Raw genomic sequence first — 18,274 nt, 5'->3', positions numbered from 1 at the left:
CTTTTTTAAGATTAGGCACTAGTTGTTCTAGATCATCTGTTAATTTGATGGTTTGTGTTATTTGTTGGTATTTATTATTTTTAATTAGATTATGTGGGTCAAACCTTTTTATTTTATTAGTTTTTCCGGTCTCTTCTTTAACGGAGTGAATTTGATTTTGATTTTTACTATATAATGGTCTGAGCCTGTGTCTACTCCTCTCAGTACTTTAACATTGTGGATCTCCTTATGAAAATTTTTGTCCATACAGACATGGTCTAGCTGCCACTCCCCCTTCCTCCAGTCTGGATGGTGGTGGTTAGTGTTTAACGTCCCGTCGACAACGAGGTCATTAGAGACGGAGCGCAAGCTCGGGTTAGGGAAGGATTGGGAAGGAAATCGGCCGTGCCCTTTCAAAGGAACCATCCTGGCATTTGTCTGAAACGATTTAGGGAAATCACGGAAAACCTAAATCAGGATGGCTGGAGACGGGATTGAACCGTCGTCCTCCCGAATGCGAGTCCAGTGCGCTAACCACTGCGCCACCTCGCTCGGTCCCAGTCTGGATGTTTCCATGTTTTAAGTTTACTTGTCTTCCCCTTAAAGTATGTTGATTTAGATATAAAGTTGTGTTCTCTGCAGAGTTCTGCAAGTCTTTGACCGTTTTTGTTCGTAAATTTATGTGGACTCCATTTTCCAATTATATCTTTATATTTCCTTTCTTTTCCCAACTGAGCATTGAAATCTCCCAATAAGATTTTTACATTCTCTTTATTTACTCTGTTCACAGTTTGTTCTAGAAGGTCCCAAAATTTATCTACCTCTTACTTTGTTTTTGTTAGACAGTTTTTTTCATTTGTTAGGGCATGAGCATTTATTATTGTATAGGTTGTATTCATTGTTTTAAAGCTTAGAGTCGCAATTCTTGGTGACACTGCTTGGAAATCCGTTACTGAATGTATTATTTTTGTGTTTACTAAAAACCCTGTTCCAAACTGAGGACATTGTTTCATTGCCCTCGGTCCTGGTTTTCCATTATAAATTCTGTATGCTTACGATTCGAATGGGTCCTCTGTGGTGGTTCTCATTTCTTGGATCCCTGTTATTAAAATTTTTTGTTTATTTAGTTCATCTGCGAGCTCCTTGAGTTTTCCGGTCTGAGGTAGTGAGTTTATTTTGTGTGTTGCCGTATAATTTATTTGCTCATGTTTAATATGCTTTTTGTGTTTTAGTGTGCATTTTGATGGTTGCAAACGCTCCGATACGTTGCTGTCTTCTAGTTGACTACCCACTGAATCCGATGTATCCTTTTCCTGCCTTTTTGAGCAGGACGGTGGAATTCTTTTCCTAAAAGATCTTTCTATTTTTGACTTTCGAAGGTTGTCAACCTTAGTTGGAGCAAGCTCCGATTTACAACTACGGTTGTTAACCGCAGAGGGTGTGTTTGGTCCGCGAGAGCTATTTTATTTTACTCAAGGCCGCCGGTAAACCGGTGAGGACTTGCCTATCCGCCACCTGGGACGCGCCACGTTGGAGTATCACCTCTCCTCCTGCTATGACAGCATAGTAGGTTAGTGGGAATAAACAATTTATTTGGGTTAGGTGCACTGTCGCAGGAGATAATCCCATTAGGGAGAGTTACGTCAAGCCTGACTACCAAATTGAACTTCTTGGTTGTTTGTTGCGTGTTGACTGCGTTTTATCTTGTTATCTATTTACGCCTCAAAAAATTTTACACATTGGGTTTCATTTAGTTTGTGACCATTAATGCCCACTTTCGCTGAAAGCAGGTCCTTATTCCCCCCCATGAACCATGGACCTTGCCGTTGGTGGGGAGGCTTGCGTGCCTCAGCGATACAGATAGCCGTACCGTAGGTGCAACCACAACGGAGGGGTATCTGTTGAGAGGCCAGACAAACGTGTGGTTCCTGAAGAGGGGCAGCAGCCTTTTCAGTAGTTGCAAGGGCAACAGTCTGGATGATTGACTGATGTGGCCTTGTAACAATAACCAAAACGGCCTTGCTGTGCTGGTACTGCGAACGGCTGAAAGCAAGGCGAAACTACAGCCGTAATTTTTCCCGACGGCATGCAGCTTTACTGTATGATTACATGATGATGGCGTCCTCTTGGGTAAAATATTCCGGAGGTAAAATAGTCCCCCATTCGGATCTCCGGGCGGGGACTACTCAAGAGGATGTCGTTATCAGGAGAAAGAAAACTGGCGTTCTACGGATCGGAGCGTGGAATGTCAGATCCCTTAATCGGACAGGTAGGTTAGAAAATTTAAAAAGGGAAATGGATAGGTTGAAGTTAGATATAGTGGGAATTAGTGAAGTTCGGTGGCAGGAGGAACAAGACTTCTGGTCAGGTGACTACAGGGTTATAAACACAAAATCAAATAGGGGTAATGCAGGAGTAGGTTTAATAATGAATAGGAAAATAGGAATGTGGGTAAGCTACTACAAACAGCATAGTGAACGCATTATTGTGGCCAAGATAGATACGAAGCCCACACCTACTACAGTAGTACAAGTTTATATGCCAACTAGCTCTGCAGATGACGAAGAAATTGAAGAAATGTATGATGAAATAAAAGAAATTATTCAGATTGTGAAGGGAGACGAAAATTTAATAGTCATGGGTGACTGGAATTCGAGTGTAGGAAAAGGGAGAGAAGGAAACATAGTAGGTGAATATGGATTGGGGGACAGAAATGAAAGAGGAAGCCGCCTGGTAGAATTTTGCACAGAGCACAACATAATCATAACTAACACTTGGTTTAAGAATCATGAAAGAAGGTTATATACATGGAAGAACCCTGGAGATACTAAAAGGTATCAGATAGATTATATAATGGTAAGACAGAGATTTAGGAACCAGGTTTTAAATTGTAAGACATTTCCAGGGGCAGATGTTGACTCTGACCACAATCTACTGGTTATGACCTGTAGATTAAAACTGAAGAAACTGCAAAAAGGTGGGAATTTAAGGAGATGGGACCTGGATAAACTAAAAGAACCAGAGGTTGTACAGAGATTCAGGGAGAGCATAAGGGAGCAATTGACAGGAATGGGGGAAATAAATACAGTAGAAGAAGAATGGGTAGCTTTGAGGGATGAAGTAGTGAAGGCAGCAGAGGAACAAGTAGGTAAAAAGATGAGGGCTAGTAGAAATCCTTGGGTAACAGAAGAAATATTGAATTTAATTGATGAAAGGAGAAAATATAAAAATGCAGTAAGTGAAGCAGGCAAAAAGGAATACAAACGTCTCAAAAATGAGATCGACAGGAAGTGCAAAATGGCTCAGCAGGGATGGCTAGAGGACAAATGTAAGGATGTAGAGGCCTATCTCACTAGGGGTAAGATAGATACCGCCTACAGGAAAATTAAAGAGACCTTTGGAGATAAGAGAACGACTTGTATGAATATCAAGAGCTCAGATGGAAACCCAGTTCTAAGCAAAGAAGGGAAAGCAGAAAGGTGGAAGGAGTATATAGAGGGTCTATACAAGGGCGATGTACTTGAGGACAATATTATGGAAATGGAAGAGGATGTAGATGAAGATTAAATGGGAGATATGATACTGCGTGAAGAGTTTGACAGAGCACTGAAAGACCTGAGTCGAAACAAGGCCCCCGGAGTAGACAATATTCCATTGGAACTACTGACGGCAGTGGGAGAGCCAGTCCTGACAAAAGTCTACCATCTGGTGAGCAAGATGTATGAAACAGGCGAAATACCCTCAGACATCAAGAAGAATATAATAATTCCAATCCCAAAGAAAGCAGGTGTTGACGGATGTGAAAATTACCGAACTATCAGCTTAATAAGTCACAGCTGCAAAATACTAACACGAATTCTTTACAGACGAATGGAAAAACTAGTAGAAGCCAACCTCGGGGAAGATAAGTTTGGATTCCGTAGAAACACTGGAACACGTGAGGCAATACTGACCTTACGACTTATCTTAGAAGAAAGATTAAGGAAAGGCAAACCTACGTTTCTAGCATTTGTAGACTTAGAGAAAGCTTTTGACAATGTTGACTGGAATACTCTCTTTCAAATTCTAAAGGTGGCAGGGGTAAAATACAGGGAGCGAAAGGCTATTTACAATTTGTACAGAAACCAGATGGCAGTTATAAGAGTCGAGGGACATGAAAGGGAAGCAGTGGTTGGGAAAGGAGTGAGACAGGGTTGTAGCCTATCCCCCATGTTGTTCAATGTGTATATTGAGCAAGCAGTAAAGGAAACAAAAGAAAAATTCGGAGTAGGTATTAAAATTCATGGAGAAGAAATAAAAACTTTGAGGTTCGCCGATGACATTGTAATTCTGTCAGAGACAGCAAAGGATTTGGAACAGCAGTTGAATGTAATGGACAGTGTCTTGAAAGGAGGATATAAGATGAACATCAACAAAAGCAAAACAAGGATAATGGAATGTAGTCTAATTAAGTCGGGTGATGCTGAGGGAATTAGATTAGGAAATGAGGCACTTAAAGTAGTAAAGGAGTTTTGCTATTTGGGGAGCAAAATAACTGATGATGGTCGAAGTAGAGAGGATATAAAATGTAGGCTGGCAATGGCAAGGAAAGCGTTTCTGAAGAAGAGGAATTTGTTAACATCCAGTATTGATTTAAGTGTCAGGAAGTCATTTCTGAAAGTATTCGTATGGAGTGTAGCCATGTATGGAAGTGAAACATGGACGATAAATAGTTTGGACAAGAAGAAAATAGAAGCTTTCGAAATGTGGTGCTACAGAAGAATGCTGAAGATTAGATGGGTAGATCACATAACTAATGAGGAAGTATTGAATAGGATTGGGGAGAAGAGAAGTTTGTGGCACAACTTGACCAGAAGAAGGGATCGGTTGGTAGGACATGTTCTGAGGCATCAAGGGATCACCAATTTAGTATTGGAGGGCAGCGTGGAGGGTAAAAATCGTAGAGGGAGACCAAGAGATGAATACACTAAGCAGATTCAGAAGGATGTAGGTTGCAGTAGATACTGGGAGATGAAAAAGCTTGCACAGGATAGAGTAGCATGGAGAGCTGCATCAAACCAGTCTCAGGACTGAAGACCACAACAACAACAACAACAGGTCCTTATTGGTTGTCTAAAATCGTGTAATATGAATCATTGTGATATTAGGATTTAAAATGACCTCTGTGAACCACTTGTAGTCCTGTTCAGCTACTATCTGAACTTGTCTTGTAAGGCATATTTTCGGTTCATGGTTAAAGTGCTTGTGCCGTGAATAAACTTTACAGTTTTAGAAGCGCACTTTAAAGTCATTGGAAGATCGTTTATATAGGTTAAAACAGGGGAGTGTCTAGTACCATTCTTTGAGAGACCTCACACGTTATGTCTTCCCCCGCTACCCCCCTTCCGCCTCACCCCCCCCTCCCCCCCCCCCCCCCCCCAGTGAAACTGTTTTGGAAAGAAAGGTTTAGTGTTTCGGCCTTCTCTCCGTTATCCTCCATCTGGATGCCATTATGAACAGACTGTCTGCACAGAGATGTTCGATTGGTTTACTGATTTAACGAAAGGCCAAATTTTCTTAGGAGTTTCTGTCAAGTTAGCAGATATGACTTTCGAATTCGTTGAGTCGTACACCTTTTTCAATTTTGTTCGTAGATCTGTTAAGGAGGTAGAATATTTAATGTCTCCTGCTTCGTGAATAATTTTTTTTCGGTTTATTGAACACTGTGTCGACAGAGTACAAAACTTCGTATTTTCTTGCTTTCGAATGAAATCACAAATTGACGAATAAGAAAGAAATCGATGTGGTGTTTAAAACATATAAATCCTGAGCTGCAAACGAATCGTCGCCCTTTCCGGTGGAAGCAGTGTCTAGACGTAGCATGACCTGTGTATCAGAGGTGGGGTGGGCAAACGCACGACCCTCACTACTTACTGTTCCACTTTGTGTACCATACAGGTTGGTCGAACACCTGTGCTTTAACGCCCTGGTCTACAAATACCAAATGATATATCAATCTAACAGTTTATAGGCAGGTTTGCGAAGCCTAAAAATGGATTGAATGAATACGAGGGTTGACTGAAAAGTAATGTCTCCACCTTTGTAACTCTTCAACAGTTGGCAGCATTGGTATGCGGCAGGTACTGGCTTGTTCCATAGCCTCTTCTCTACAGCTCCAGACGGCGGGAAGCCTTAGCAGTGAACGGTTGTGTTGTTACAGTGTAAAGTATGGAACCCGGCGCAGACGGTCGATCAATGCGAATTAAGCAACGTGGAGTCATTGAATTCCTGACAGCAGGTGTCAACCCAAAGGAGATTAATCAGAGAATGAAAGCAGTTTGTGGTGATTGTGTTGATGTGAGTACTGTGTGTCATTGTGCGAGTATGTTTAAAGATGTTGAGGTGGGAACATCTGACCTGCGTGACAAACAAAGAGTTGGACGTTCTCTGATAGCAACCACCGAGTTTCACAAGCAAAACGTTGACAGGTTGATTCAGAACGATATTGTATCACTCAGAGGGAAATTGCAAGCACAACCGGCATTTCACAAGATCGTGTGGGTCACATTATTACTTTGCTTGGCTATCGACAGATCCGTGAACGATGAGAACCCCGGATGCTGACTCCTGAAATGTAAGCGCACAGACGCGAAGTTTGCCAGGAACTCCTCTCGCGTTACGAGAATGAAGGTGACGCCTTTATCCATTCAGTTGTGAGAGGAGACGAAACGTGGGTAGACCATTACGACCCGGAATGGGAATATCGACACAAAGACTCGCCCCTGAAAAAGAAATACAAGACGAAGCCCTCAGCTGGAAAAATCATGGCCACAGTGTTCTGGGACGCAGATGGTGTTATCCATGTTGATTTCCTTGATCGTGGAACAACAATAAATTCAGAGCATTACATCACAACGCTGCGAACTCTGAAACGACGGCAAAAAAGGGTCCGGAAGGAAAAGGGAAATGTTTTCCTGCAGCATGACAATGCCAAACGCCACACTTCACTTAACACCACAGCAGAACTGGATCTCACCATCGTATGGCATCCTCCATTCGGTCCAAATTTAGCACCGCCTGACTTCCATCTCCTCTCGATAATGAGGGGACATCATTGTGCTTCTGATGAAGACGTTGAGAGAACTGCGAGACTGTGGTTGCGGAAACACAGTGTCGACTTCTTCCATGACGGCTTCAGAAAAGTTGTTCATCGTTGGCAGGAATGTATTCAACTGCCTGGCGATTATGTGGAAAAGTGAATATTGGTAATTAAATATCACACTCTAAGGATTATTTGTGCGTTTGGTTTATTAAAATGTTCCCATCCAAACCCAAGTAACGAAGGTGGAGGCATTACTTTTCACTCAACCCTCGAAAACCCTGTCGGCCTAATGATGTTAACACAATAGATTTATAATTCAAGTCTCATAAGAGTTTATTGATATTTCTTACACATCACTGAATTGTGGCGTCACATCAGAGCGGATTCAAATGGAAGTTGTTAACAAATGTTCGTAAAACTATGTATGTTAAATGATAACAGGATTTTCACAGGCTCTGTTTGAAAGTTCGAACATGTATTCCAGAATCAATGAGTATTCCAGGTCCTCAGGCAGTTACAGCGTGACGTGGAGGTCAGTTAAGTTACGCCATGTCCCACGTTCTGCACCCAGAAAAAGTTAGCGCCAGCCCGCGCGTCTGCCTCACACCTCAGATACTGCCTTCAGAACTACCTCTCCATGTCACCGGAAAGAATTACCAAAAATGGCTCCGGCAGGAGCCTGAACGACAAAACTCCTAAAGCCGAAAGAGACCCAAAAGCACAAAGACAACGCGCACCGATTTGTGCCCGGAACTTTCTCTGTGACGCTCTATACTACTGAATTACACATTAATTCTGACCAACATTCAAAATTAAGGCTATTCTCACACAAATATTAAAATAATCTTACATTTATCACCTTCATTATGTCACCTCTCAAGGCATAAGCTATACAGTTTTACGTAAGATATTAATAAAAACGTGAATCCCGTTTTTTTCCGTTTGTGCTTTCAGATGTTCCGTAGCATGCAACATTTATTTTTTATTTCGGCAAGCATTATAACATGGCAGCTGAAGGTATGCGTTCCTGAAAAATAAACCACAAACACCTGTTGTACGGTCCTATCCTTAGGAAGAAGATGCTGCTCTAACATCGTGAAACCGGCAGTACTACGAGTAATAAAGGATCATACAATAGCTGTTTGCGGTTTACTTTCCAAGAACATTTTTTATTTATCATTGTTTTGGAATTTCCATATCAATAATCAACAAAATAATTGCTGAGCAATGTGAAACTCATCATCTGGGGTGATCAGGAAAGGAACTAATTCATGCAGTCTTTCTGTTATTTGTAGCTGTGGAAAAATCAAAAGTAGTGGCATAATTACGTAATCATACTGCTGTAATACCGGCTGTAACTTTTCGAACAAGTAAAATAAATGAAATGTATCTTCTTTAGAGTTTACTATCATGTTTAGCTGTCTGTTATGTCACATTCTATGGTAACTGAAAATGTTAGTTACTAATTTTCTATTGCCTATCATAATATCCGCAATTTAAAAAAGTCCAAACTGTTGTAATGATTATCGTAAAATTATGTTATAACGAGCTCATTTCATTCCCATCGTCTCCGTAATATCTTTGGTTTCATTATAGCGTTTTTAGGGGATTGTCAGTCATATTGGAGTCAGCGCTCAGCAGCCGCTATTTGTGGTTGATACATTGTACATCTCTGCACAGTGTCTGCATCCTCATGCTACAGTATCCTTCAGACAGACACTGTACCATTCACTGATGTATCCGTGCTACGGTCCACGGATAGTTGAAGTGGCGAAGGCGACCGCTTGGGATTAGCTGGAAATCCGGGTTCATGTCCCGTCCAGCACAAACTTTCAAATTACGCAAACAGATGACGTCTATCTAGATTCGCAAAATGAGAACCTATTCCTAAGACCGAGGTTTCGGCCACCTCCACGCTGGGAAGTACCCTCGCCTGCCTGTAATAAGGCTCGTTTAGGCGGCTAATGCCGCTAACGTAGGCGAGACGCAGCCCCCTCCCCCCTCCCACATCACCCTCTGCGCGAAACGTCACCCCGTAATGTGTCTCACTAAAGTCTCACTGGAGGAAGCGAAGTTGATAGCGACACCCTTGCAGTTAACAAGGGAGTGACACAGGGCAGTGTCTCCTTTAGAGAGCGATTTCTCACACATGATGAGAAGTAAAGAGAACTGTGATATGTAAACTGTTTTCGGAAATGTTTGAGGCAAATAAGTTAGCTGAATGAGCCATTGTACGAGGCGTGTTTTTTTTTTTTAAGTAAGTACCGATGTAAACTTAAAAAAAGACTTGCGGAGATATCCCAATAATTTTATTTTTACATGAAAGCCTGTACCTTAATCTACGCACTGATGCCACTACAGTCTGATTCTTCCTTGTTTACGTTGTGTACTGAGTGTTTTAAGATGCCTCCGATAATCGTGAGTCCCGCCGACTGTGATGTACGGGCTGTTATAAGATTTCTTAGTGCTAAAGGCCTAAAAGCGATCGATATTCATAGCGAGATCTGTGCAGTTTACGGAGAAAACATTATGAGTGATGGAATGGTAAGGAAGTGGGTGACAGCATTTAAAGATGGCCTCACAAATGTGCATGATGAACAACGGAGTGGGCGTCCTTCAGTCGTGAATGAAACCTTGGTGCAGGAAGTGGACAATAAGGTGAAAGAAAACAGACACTTTACGATTTCCTCCTTGCGGGATGACTTTCCTAATGTTTCTTGTAGTGTTTTGTACGACATTGTGACCGAGCACTTGAATTACCGAAAATTGTGGGCACGTTGGGTACCGAAAATGTTGACGGATGTGCACAAAATCAAAAGTTTAGACAGTGCATTGACTTTCCTTGAGCGGTACCACAATGACGATGATGATTTCTTAAGCCAAACTGTTACGGGCGATGAAACGTTGGTCGCCTACGTCACACCAGAATCAAAGCAGCAGTCCATGGAAGTTGAGCAAGGGCATCGTTTTGCTGCAAGACAATGCCCGTCCGCATGTGGCAAATCAGACCAAAGATCTCATCACATCTTTTCGATGAGAAACTCTATATCTTCCTCCGTACAGCCCCGATCTTGCGTCCAGTGACTACCATCTGTTCCTGCATTTGAAGAAACACCTGGGCGGTCAGCGTCTTCAAGACGATGACGAAGTCAAAACAGTGGTGATGCAGTGGTTAACAAGTAAGGCGACAGACTTCTATGAGGAGGGTATTCAAAACCTGGTACAACGTTATGACAAGTGCTTCAATATTAACGGAAATTATGTAGAAAAGTAGATTACGGTACAGGCTTTCATGTAAAAATAAAATTATTGAGATATCTTAGCACGTCTTTTTTTTAACATTTTAAGACGGCACTTCCTTAAAAAACACGGCTCATATATTGCGCAGAACGAAGTGATATTAGCCTTGTGAAATGAAGTAACGCCAAAGACTCAAACATTAATTTACTCCCGTTACTTTCTTTTATAGTTTGTAGAAAGAACGTTAGATTTGTAACTACATTTATTCATAAAATTACAGGTGTTCAACTGTCTACAAATTTCAAGAAGATATCTTTAAGGAAAAAGTTCTTTATCTGGCTCGGCATCTCTCGCCTCTCATTATGTTCGACAGAAGCAGTTTTTGGTTCCTCTGCATTTATACGGCAGTTGTCGTAGCTACTGACTACAGCGACCGAGACCCCATTACAGGTAAAAATTTCATTTTTTCAAATGACAGATACCTCGGTATGATAACGAATAAATTGTCTTTGTGCGTAGTGAAGTACGTGTTAAATTTTCCCACTGATATATGTATCAATTACATTTTCAGAACCAGATCTTGAAATCACATTCTACGGTTTAAAAAATGACACTACAGGTAAGTATCAATTTTCCCGTTATTCCATATAGAGATTGAAAGAGGGGTATATTAATTTGTTGTCGAAGTATGCACGGGCAATGGGCACCGTTAGCCCATTCGTAACTTTGGAAGAAAAATTTACTTTAGAATGAACCTGCCATCATCCACGCACATGGGGATCACAGAGAGACAGCAAGTAACAACGCCTATTACAGGAAATTCCCAGGAGCTACGAATTATTAATTTGGCGTCATTTCGGTATCATTGGGGTTCGATAGACTCATGGGCTTGAACTGCTTCTGATGAGGGAGATCAGAGTAAAAAGTTGGAATGAGCGGTGACACCGTGGCGTTTGATATGATTGCTAGGAAAAAAAAATCATAAAATTCACTCAGGACTGAATTTAGAGCTGTCAGAATTGGTACTATAGCTAGCTATTTGCATTACGATGGCAAAAGGGAACTGGCACGAAGTTTCATAGTGATCACGTGTCCTATTACAAGACTACACAAGGAATCGAATTCCTCATTGTAAGCTCCACACTAAAGATTTCAACTTGAGACGAGAAGGTGAAACAATTAAAATAAATCTCTCACTATCGCCTGAGAGTGCTGATACCATCAGGTATGAACGTGACCTAACATGTAAAATCTCAAACCAATTTAACATAAAACACCACGTTCAATGAGCAATGTGTCTGCTCATCGGCTGCCAGTGTCCGTCTGTCTCTGGAAAAAAATTCACAGGCTTCCCCCAGGTTAAGTGTCCAGAGTCAGTTCTTTATGGTGGGGCGGGAACCGATCTACCCCAGCTCATGCCAAAAAGTGTGGGCCGCTGAGCCCAACCAAGGCGGGTGAGACAGCATAAGCAACCACTGCTCCTAGGCTCTCCCTGAACAACGACAAGTTCCAGAAAGCTCTAGGAACATCGACATGGAATTCGACAGGGCCAATCAAAGTACTCGGTGTCAAAAGCGGCGGGAAATCCGGCTTGTGCCGCTGAGGCGTGTGCCCGCCAGCTGGAAACACGGAAGACTTGCGAACTTTGCCCAGTTCCGAGCGAAAGCGAGGAACACCCTCTCACTTGATACTAACGCCGCCATGCTCTCGTCTACAGCAGGTGACTGCAGGGGGGTTTAGTAAAGAAAAGGACTGACGCTGCTGATACCCATAGAAAAATAGGAAAAATAGAATTAAATGTCCAGTAGAAAATCTTCTGTAGACATCGGCATGTGGGAGAGACAAAACTGCATTTAAAAGAAAATTTTAAAAGTCAGTAACAAGATCGGAAAAGATAAAAATTATCAAAAGATGTGTGAGACTATCGGGTTCCGTTCAGCACATCATGGTCCAAGAAATTAATTTGATACTAACTTACCTCATCTTGGTAGGGTTCCTGCGTGATATAGTAACAGCCCTCCGTCGCCTTGTAATAATGTGACTGTTACGAAGTTTGCCACATAAGAGTTCCAGTATATCAATGCATCTAGTATTATAGTCTAATCTAGTTCGAATTCTGTTTATTTATGTGTTCATGTTCCATGTATCATTACGGCAACAATTGTAGCAAAAGTGTGGAATGTTTCAATATCATTTTTACAAAGATTTACTTGTACAAAGTAGAACAATATACAGTGCCAAAGAAACTGGTATAGCCACGTATGTTCAAACACAGAGATATGTGCCTCGGGTATGGATGTGTGTCATGTCCTTAGGTTAATTAGGTTTAAGAAGTTCTAAGTTCTAGGGGACTGATGATCTCAAATGTTAAATCCCATAGTGTGAGAACCATTTGAACAGAGATATGAAAGCAGGCAGAATAAGGCGCAGCGGTCGGCAACGACTATAGAAGACAACCAGCGTCTCGCGCAGTAGTCAGATCGGTTACTGCCGCTACAGTGACAGGTTATCAAGATTTAATTGAGTTTGAACATGGTTTTACAGTCGGTGCACGAGCGATGAGACACGGCATCTCCGAGGAAGCGATGAAGTGGGGATTTTACCGTACGGTCATTTCCCTAGTCTACCGTGAATATCAGGAATCCGGTAAAACATCAAATCTTCGACATTGCTGCTGCCGGAGAAACATCCTGCAAGAACGGGACCACCGACGACTGAAGAGAATCGTTCAACATGACAGAAGTGCAGCCCTCCGCAAATTGCTGCATATTTCAATGCTGGGCCATCAACAAGGGTCACCGTGCGAGCCATTCAACGAAACATCATCGACATGGACTTTCGGAGCCGAAAGCTCACTCGTGTACCCTTGATGACTGCACGACACAAAGCTTTACTCTTCGCCTGGTTCCGACGGCACCGACATTGGACTGTTGATGACTGGAGACATGTTGCTTAGTCGGATGAGACTCGTATCAGATTATGTGAAGCGGATAGACGTGTACGGACATGGAGACAACCCTCATGAATCCATGGATCATGCATGTCAGCAGGAGACTGTTCAAGCTGGTAGAGGCTCAGCAATAGTGTGGGGTGTGTGCAGTTGGAGTGATGTGGGACCCCTGATACGTCTAGATACTACTCCGATAGGTGACACGTACATAAGCATCATGTTTGATCATCTGCGTCCATTCATGTCCATTGCTCTTTCCAACGGACTTCTGCAATTCCAGCAGTACAATGCGAGGTGTGGGGACACGTCCGGGATTGCTTCACAGTGGCTCCAGGAACACTCTTTTGAGTTTAAACACTTCTGCTGGCCACCAAATTCACCATACACGAACATTATTGAGCATATGTGGGATGCCTTGCAACGCGTTGTTCAAAAGAGCTGTCCACCCTTCGTACTATTACGAATTTGTTGACAGTCCTGCGGGATTCGTGGTGTCCATTCCCTCCAGAAATACTTCAGACATTAGCCGAGTCCATGTCACGTTGTGTTGTGGCACGTCTATGTGCTCGTGGGCCCCCTACACGATATTAGGCAGGTGTACCAGTTTCTTTGGCTCTGCAGTGTAATAAGCGAAAACACGACAACTCAAGAAGCTACTGCTTTACGAATACATTGTTGGTATACACGACCCTGGAAACCCTTCCAGCATTACGGCAGTATGTTACAGTAGTATGTATAACTCCTTTTGATGCACAAGAGATATATAAACAATTAAAATTATGAAGTTGATAATTGCAGTCAACTAGTTTGTGCTTGTGTCTACATACTGATGAACATAAACTCCAATGGCATCACTGTCTTTTACGCATTTATGGGGCCATTGTTCATAAGATCTACTATCATCAATGGCAGATTTTGTAATGCGTGATAGCCGGCCAGCGTGGCCGACCGGTCCTAGGCGCTACAGTCTGGAACCGCGCGACCACTACGGTCGCAGGTTCGAATCCTGCCTTGGGCATGGATGTGTGTGATGTCCTTAGGTTGGTTAGGTTTAAGTAGTTCTAAGTTCTAGGGGACTGATGACCTCAGAAGATAAGCCCCATAGTGCTCAGAGCCATTTGCTGCAGAGTAGTACTACATGCCTAGAACTCATCCACGAAAGAAGTGGCTTAAAAGGAACTTGTTCGCCCGATTCTTGAGTACACCTATCTGGGATCCCTACTAGGTAGGATTTATAGAGGAGGCAGAGAAGATACAACGAAGGGCGGTGCGTTTCATCAGGGAATCGTTTAGCCAGAGAGAGAGAGAGAGAGTTACAGAGATGCTAAACAAACTCCACTGACAGGTGTTACAAGAGAGACGTTGTGCATCACGGGGAGATTTACTATTGAAATTTCGGGACAGCACATTTTCCGAAGGAGTCGGACAACATATTACTTCCCCGCCACATACATCTCACGTATTGTCCACGAGGAGAAAATTCGAGAAATTAGAGCCAATACAGAGGCTTACCGTCAATCATTCTTCCCACGCACTATTCGCGAGTGGAACAGGGTGGGAGGGATCAGATAGTGGCACCGAAAGTACCCACCGCCACACACCATTAGGTGGCTTTCCGAGTATGATGTAGGTGTAGATGAAGACTATAGAAACAGAAACCTGCCAGATACTCTTAGAATCAAATGTAAAACAGCTTTCTTTCAATGTGGGAATATAACTCATCAGTACCGTTAAATTATATCAGAATGACTTTTAAATAAAATATTGGAATGAGAGTGATTTTTTACCCTAAAGTACACGACATTCCCATATTAAACAAAATTGTTAATACTTAATTTATTACCGCTTCAACTTGATGGCTGTAAACAGAGACTGAAGATAACAGGCAATGTTTTAACACCAATTACAGTTAATTGCTTACGTGAACCGCAGGTCCTTGTTGACATGGTGAACATGAGAAGTGACTAGTAGTACCTGAAGTGAAGGAGTAATGAAAGTAAATTTAGCACAACAGTCAAAAGAAAAACAACAATACATCCTGTCGTTCTCTTTTATACACCATGCGATCAAAAGTATCCAGACACCTGGGTGAAAATGACTTACAAGTTCGTCGCGCCCTCCATCGGCAATGCTGGAATTAAATATGGTGTTGGCCCAGCCTTAGACTTAATGACAGCTTCCACTCTCGCAGGCATACGTTCAGTCAGGCGCTGGAAGGTTTCTTGGGGAATGGCAGCCCATTCTTCACGGAGTGCTACACTGAGGAGAGGTATCGATGTCGGTCGGTGAGGCCTGGCACAAAGATGGCGTTCCAAAACATCCCAAAGGCGTTCTATAGGATTCAGATCAGTACTTTGTGCAGCCCAGTCCATTACAGAGATGTCATATTCGCGTAACCACTCCGCCACAGGCCGCGCATTATAAACAGGTGCTCGATCGTGTTGAAAGATGCAATCGCCATCTCCTAATTGATCTTCAACTTTGGGAGCAAGAAGGTGCTTAAAACATCAATGTAGACCTGTGCTGTGATAGTGCCACGCAAAACAACAAGGGGTGTAAGACCCCTCCATGAAAAACACGACTACACCATAACATCACCGCCTCGGAATTTTACTGTTGGCACTACACAAGCTGGCAGATGACATTCATCGGGCATTCGCCATACCCACACTCTCCCATCGGATTGCCACATTGTGTACCGTGATTCACGCTGAAACAACTTCGGAAAACCGAAGTCAGTATTTCGGCTTTCTCTGTGTTAGCTTCCGTTTCGGTGCGGGTGTGGTCACTGAGAGAATGAATAGACGATTTTGACCCACTTACTGATTTTACATACGACCAAAATCTCTTAGTGTTTTTACTCAGGTCGGTTGACAACGTCAAAATCATTGAACGCTTCTATCATTGCTCTCCTTACGCTCATTTTCGCCTCGTTTAGCTTTTGTTTGTCATCTAGGTTTTATACTTTTCTGTCTGAGCTTCACTAATTATGTTATTAACTACTGGCTGTTTTGTTCAGTGCTGCCTATACTCGCCTAATGTGGAAACTTCAAGCAATATTCCATTAGTCACACAGAATTCCACTGAGGTGGCACACAGAAGAATGAAGCAAAATACCGATATATGAGATAAATTTGTATATAAAGTCATTTCAAGTCTCATTCAGTCGCTAAACGAAAAGTAAATTGAGAAAAGCATCAGTAAATGACAACGTCATTCCGCGTGCGACACAACACTTCACAAGCACGCCGGCCTTGTGCAGCGCTTGCCTCGTCGGCCTTTGTGCTGTGCCGTGTTGTGCTGTGGCCTTCCCTCTGCACTACCGCTGCGCGACCGTTGCAGTGTATCATCCGTGACATGAAAGGCCGAGAAATGCTGTTTCGAGCGATGCAATTATGTGTCCCAGTCCTCCCTAGCCTAATTGAATGGTGGGACGACGGAGGAAGTACAGAGGTGTGAGTAGCACGAGTTTCTGCAGCCCGGTACAGCTGCGTCTCCTGAGCTCTGAGTTTGTACGCCTGGATGTGAAGCGATTTTTGTAACAAATCTAGCTGGAGCTGCTGCTGCTGGTGCATTAACTGCTGCTGTTGCTCCAGCAAGCAAGCCAATAACTACTAAATAACTTCCTGTTTGCAAGTCCTCAATGCCATATCTGCAGTAGCCAGATATCGGGATCACCCAGGTGGAACAGCTGCCTACAGAAGAGGAACCCAACCCAACGGCACGAAGAACAAAATATGGCAGACAGATTACGGACAAGATAACATACCAGGACAATGACAATCTTAAGAAAATCAGTCGGCACAACGGTGACAAAGTCAAGAGCAGCGAAGTCACAACCGAAGACAGAATCGGAGAGGACAACTGGGTGGCATGCAAGTTAGTTACTCAAAAGTTATACTATTGCGAACCAAGTGTGAACGCTGAATTGACTGGCCGTGCACAGTGCAGCTGCCAAAATACCGGCTGTGGTACTGAAATGGCTCTGAGCACATTGGGACTCAACTGCTGTGGTCATAAGTCCCCTAGAACTTAGAACTACTTAAATCTAACTAACCTAAGGACAGCACACAACACCCAGCCATCACGAGGTAGAGAGTATCCCTGACCCCGCCGGGAATCGAACCCGGGCGTGGGAAGCGAGAACGCTACCACACGACCACGAGATGCGGGCGGCCGTGGTACTGACCAGCGCACTCACGTGGCAGGACAGTGGCGTGTTCACCGTGCAAGTGAAGCACGGCCGTGGTGCCCTCTATCGGCTATTGAGGTCTAGATCCTTCGCAGAGGATTCAACAGATACCAGGTCCCTCCCCCACGAAATGGGCACTTATGGGAGGATGCACCCCAGATAATGCAGGGGGTGGGGGCGGAAAGAAGGAATGGGTAACGACCAGGAACCATTGACCACTGGATGAGCAAAGGGTTGGTGCCCATCATGACATCATTGGAGGTGGGGCCGCCGGAGAGTTCTCGCAATTCCCATGGTAGCAGAAGGCACTTGTGCCCATGGTAGCAGAAGGCACTTGTGCCCATGGTAGCAGAAGGCACTTATGCCCATGGTAGCAGAAGGAACTTGTGAGGAGTTGCTGCTAGTGGCCAGTGATGCTGGTCCTCATGGTCACCGGAAAGTGGAGAGGAAGGGGGACGCTTGGTGATGTTTCGCCTATACTTGAGGCTGGAGCAGGTTGTGGCTGTGGCGTTCAAGCGTCCGCCATGTTTGGACAGATGTAACCCAAACGCTGATACGAAATGTTCTTTCACTAGTGACGGCAGGAATTTATTGAAGGGCCAAGCCCCAGATTGAAGATCATTTATGGTTTACAACGTCTAGTTTTATTTCGCAAAAAGTTTCCTTTAGAATGGAATGAAGTGAAAAGCCAGTTAATAACAACCAACAATCATAGAGCGCCAGGTGGGCTTAAAATTTGCATTGAAATTTATCACTTTTTTTTAAAGAAAAATTAAAACATCCACATCAATAATCACAGAGCGCCAGAAGACTTAGAATTTAAATTTCCCTC

At 43.2% G+C, this 18,274-nt stretch overlaps 1 protein-coding gene and 1 non-coding gene across 2 annotated transcripts in view; one reads left to right on the top strand and one right to left on the bottom strand.

Annotated features, from left to right (window-relative positions):
- LOC124711863 (ankyrin repeat, PH and SEC7 domain containing protein secG-like) overlaps positions 1-18,274 on the top strand; it is a 79,398-nt gene that overhangs the window by 9,751 nt on the left and 51,373 nt on the right. Inside the window, exons 2-3 of the mRNA XM_047242100.1 lie at positions 10,581-10,750; positions 10,872-10,919. Of these exons, the coding sequence (XP_047098056.1) occupies positions 10,663-10,750; positions 10,872-10,919 (136 nt within the window). The 5' untranslated portion in view covers positions 10,581-10,662. The remainder of the gene's footprint in view (positions 1-10,580; positions 10,751-10,871; positions 10,920-18,274) is intronic.
- On the bottom strand, positions 459-531 carry Trnaa-cgc. Its single transcript has one exon. It is a non-coding gene; the product is annotated as a tRNA-Ala (tRNA).

Source organism: Schistocerca piceifrons, chromosome 8 (assembly GCF_021461385.2).
Source record: "Schistocerca piceifrons isolate TAMUIC-IGC-003096 chromosome 8, iqSchPice1.1, whole genome shotgun sequence".
Lineage (NCBI taxonomy): Eukaryota > Metazoa > Arthropoda > Insecta > Orthoptera > Acrididae > Schistocerca > Schistocerca piceifrons.
Note: the sequence above shows the minus strand (reverse complement) of the source record. Positions and strands in the feature narration are given on the sequence as shown.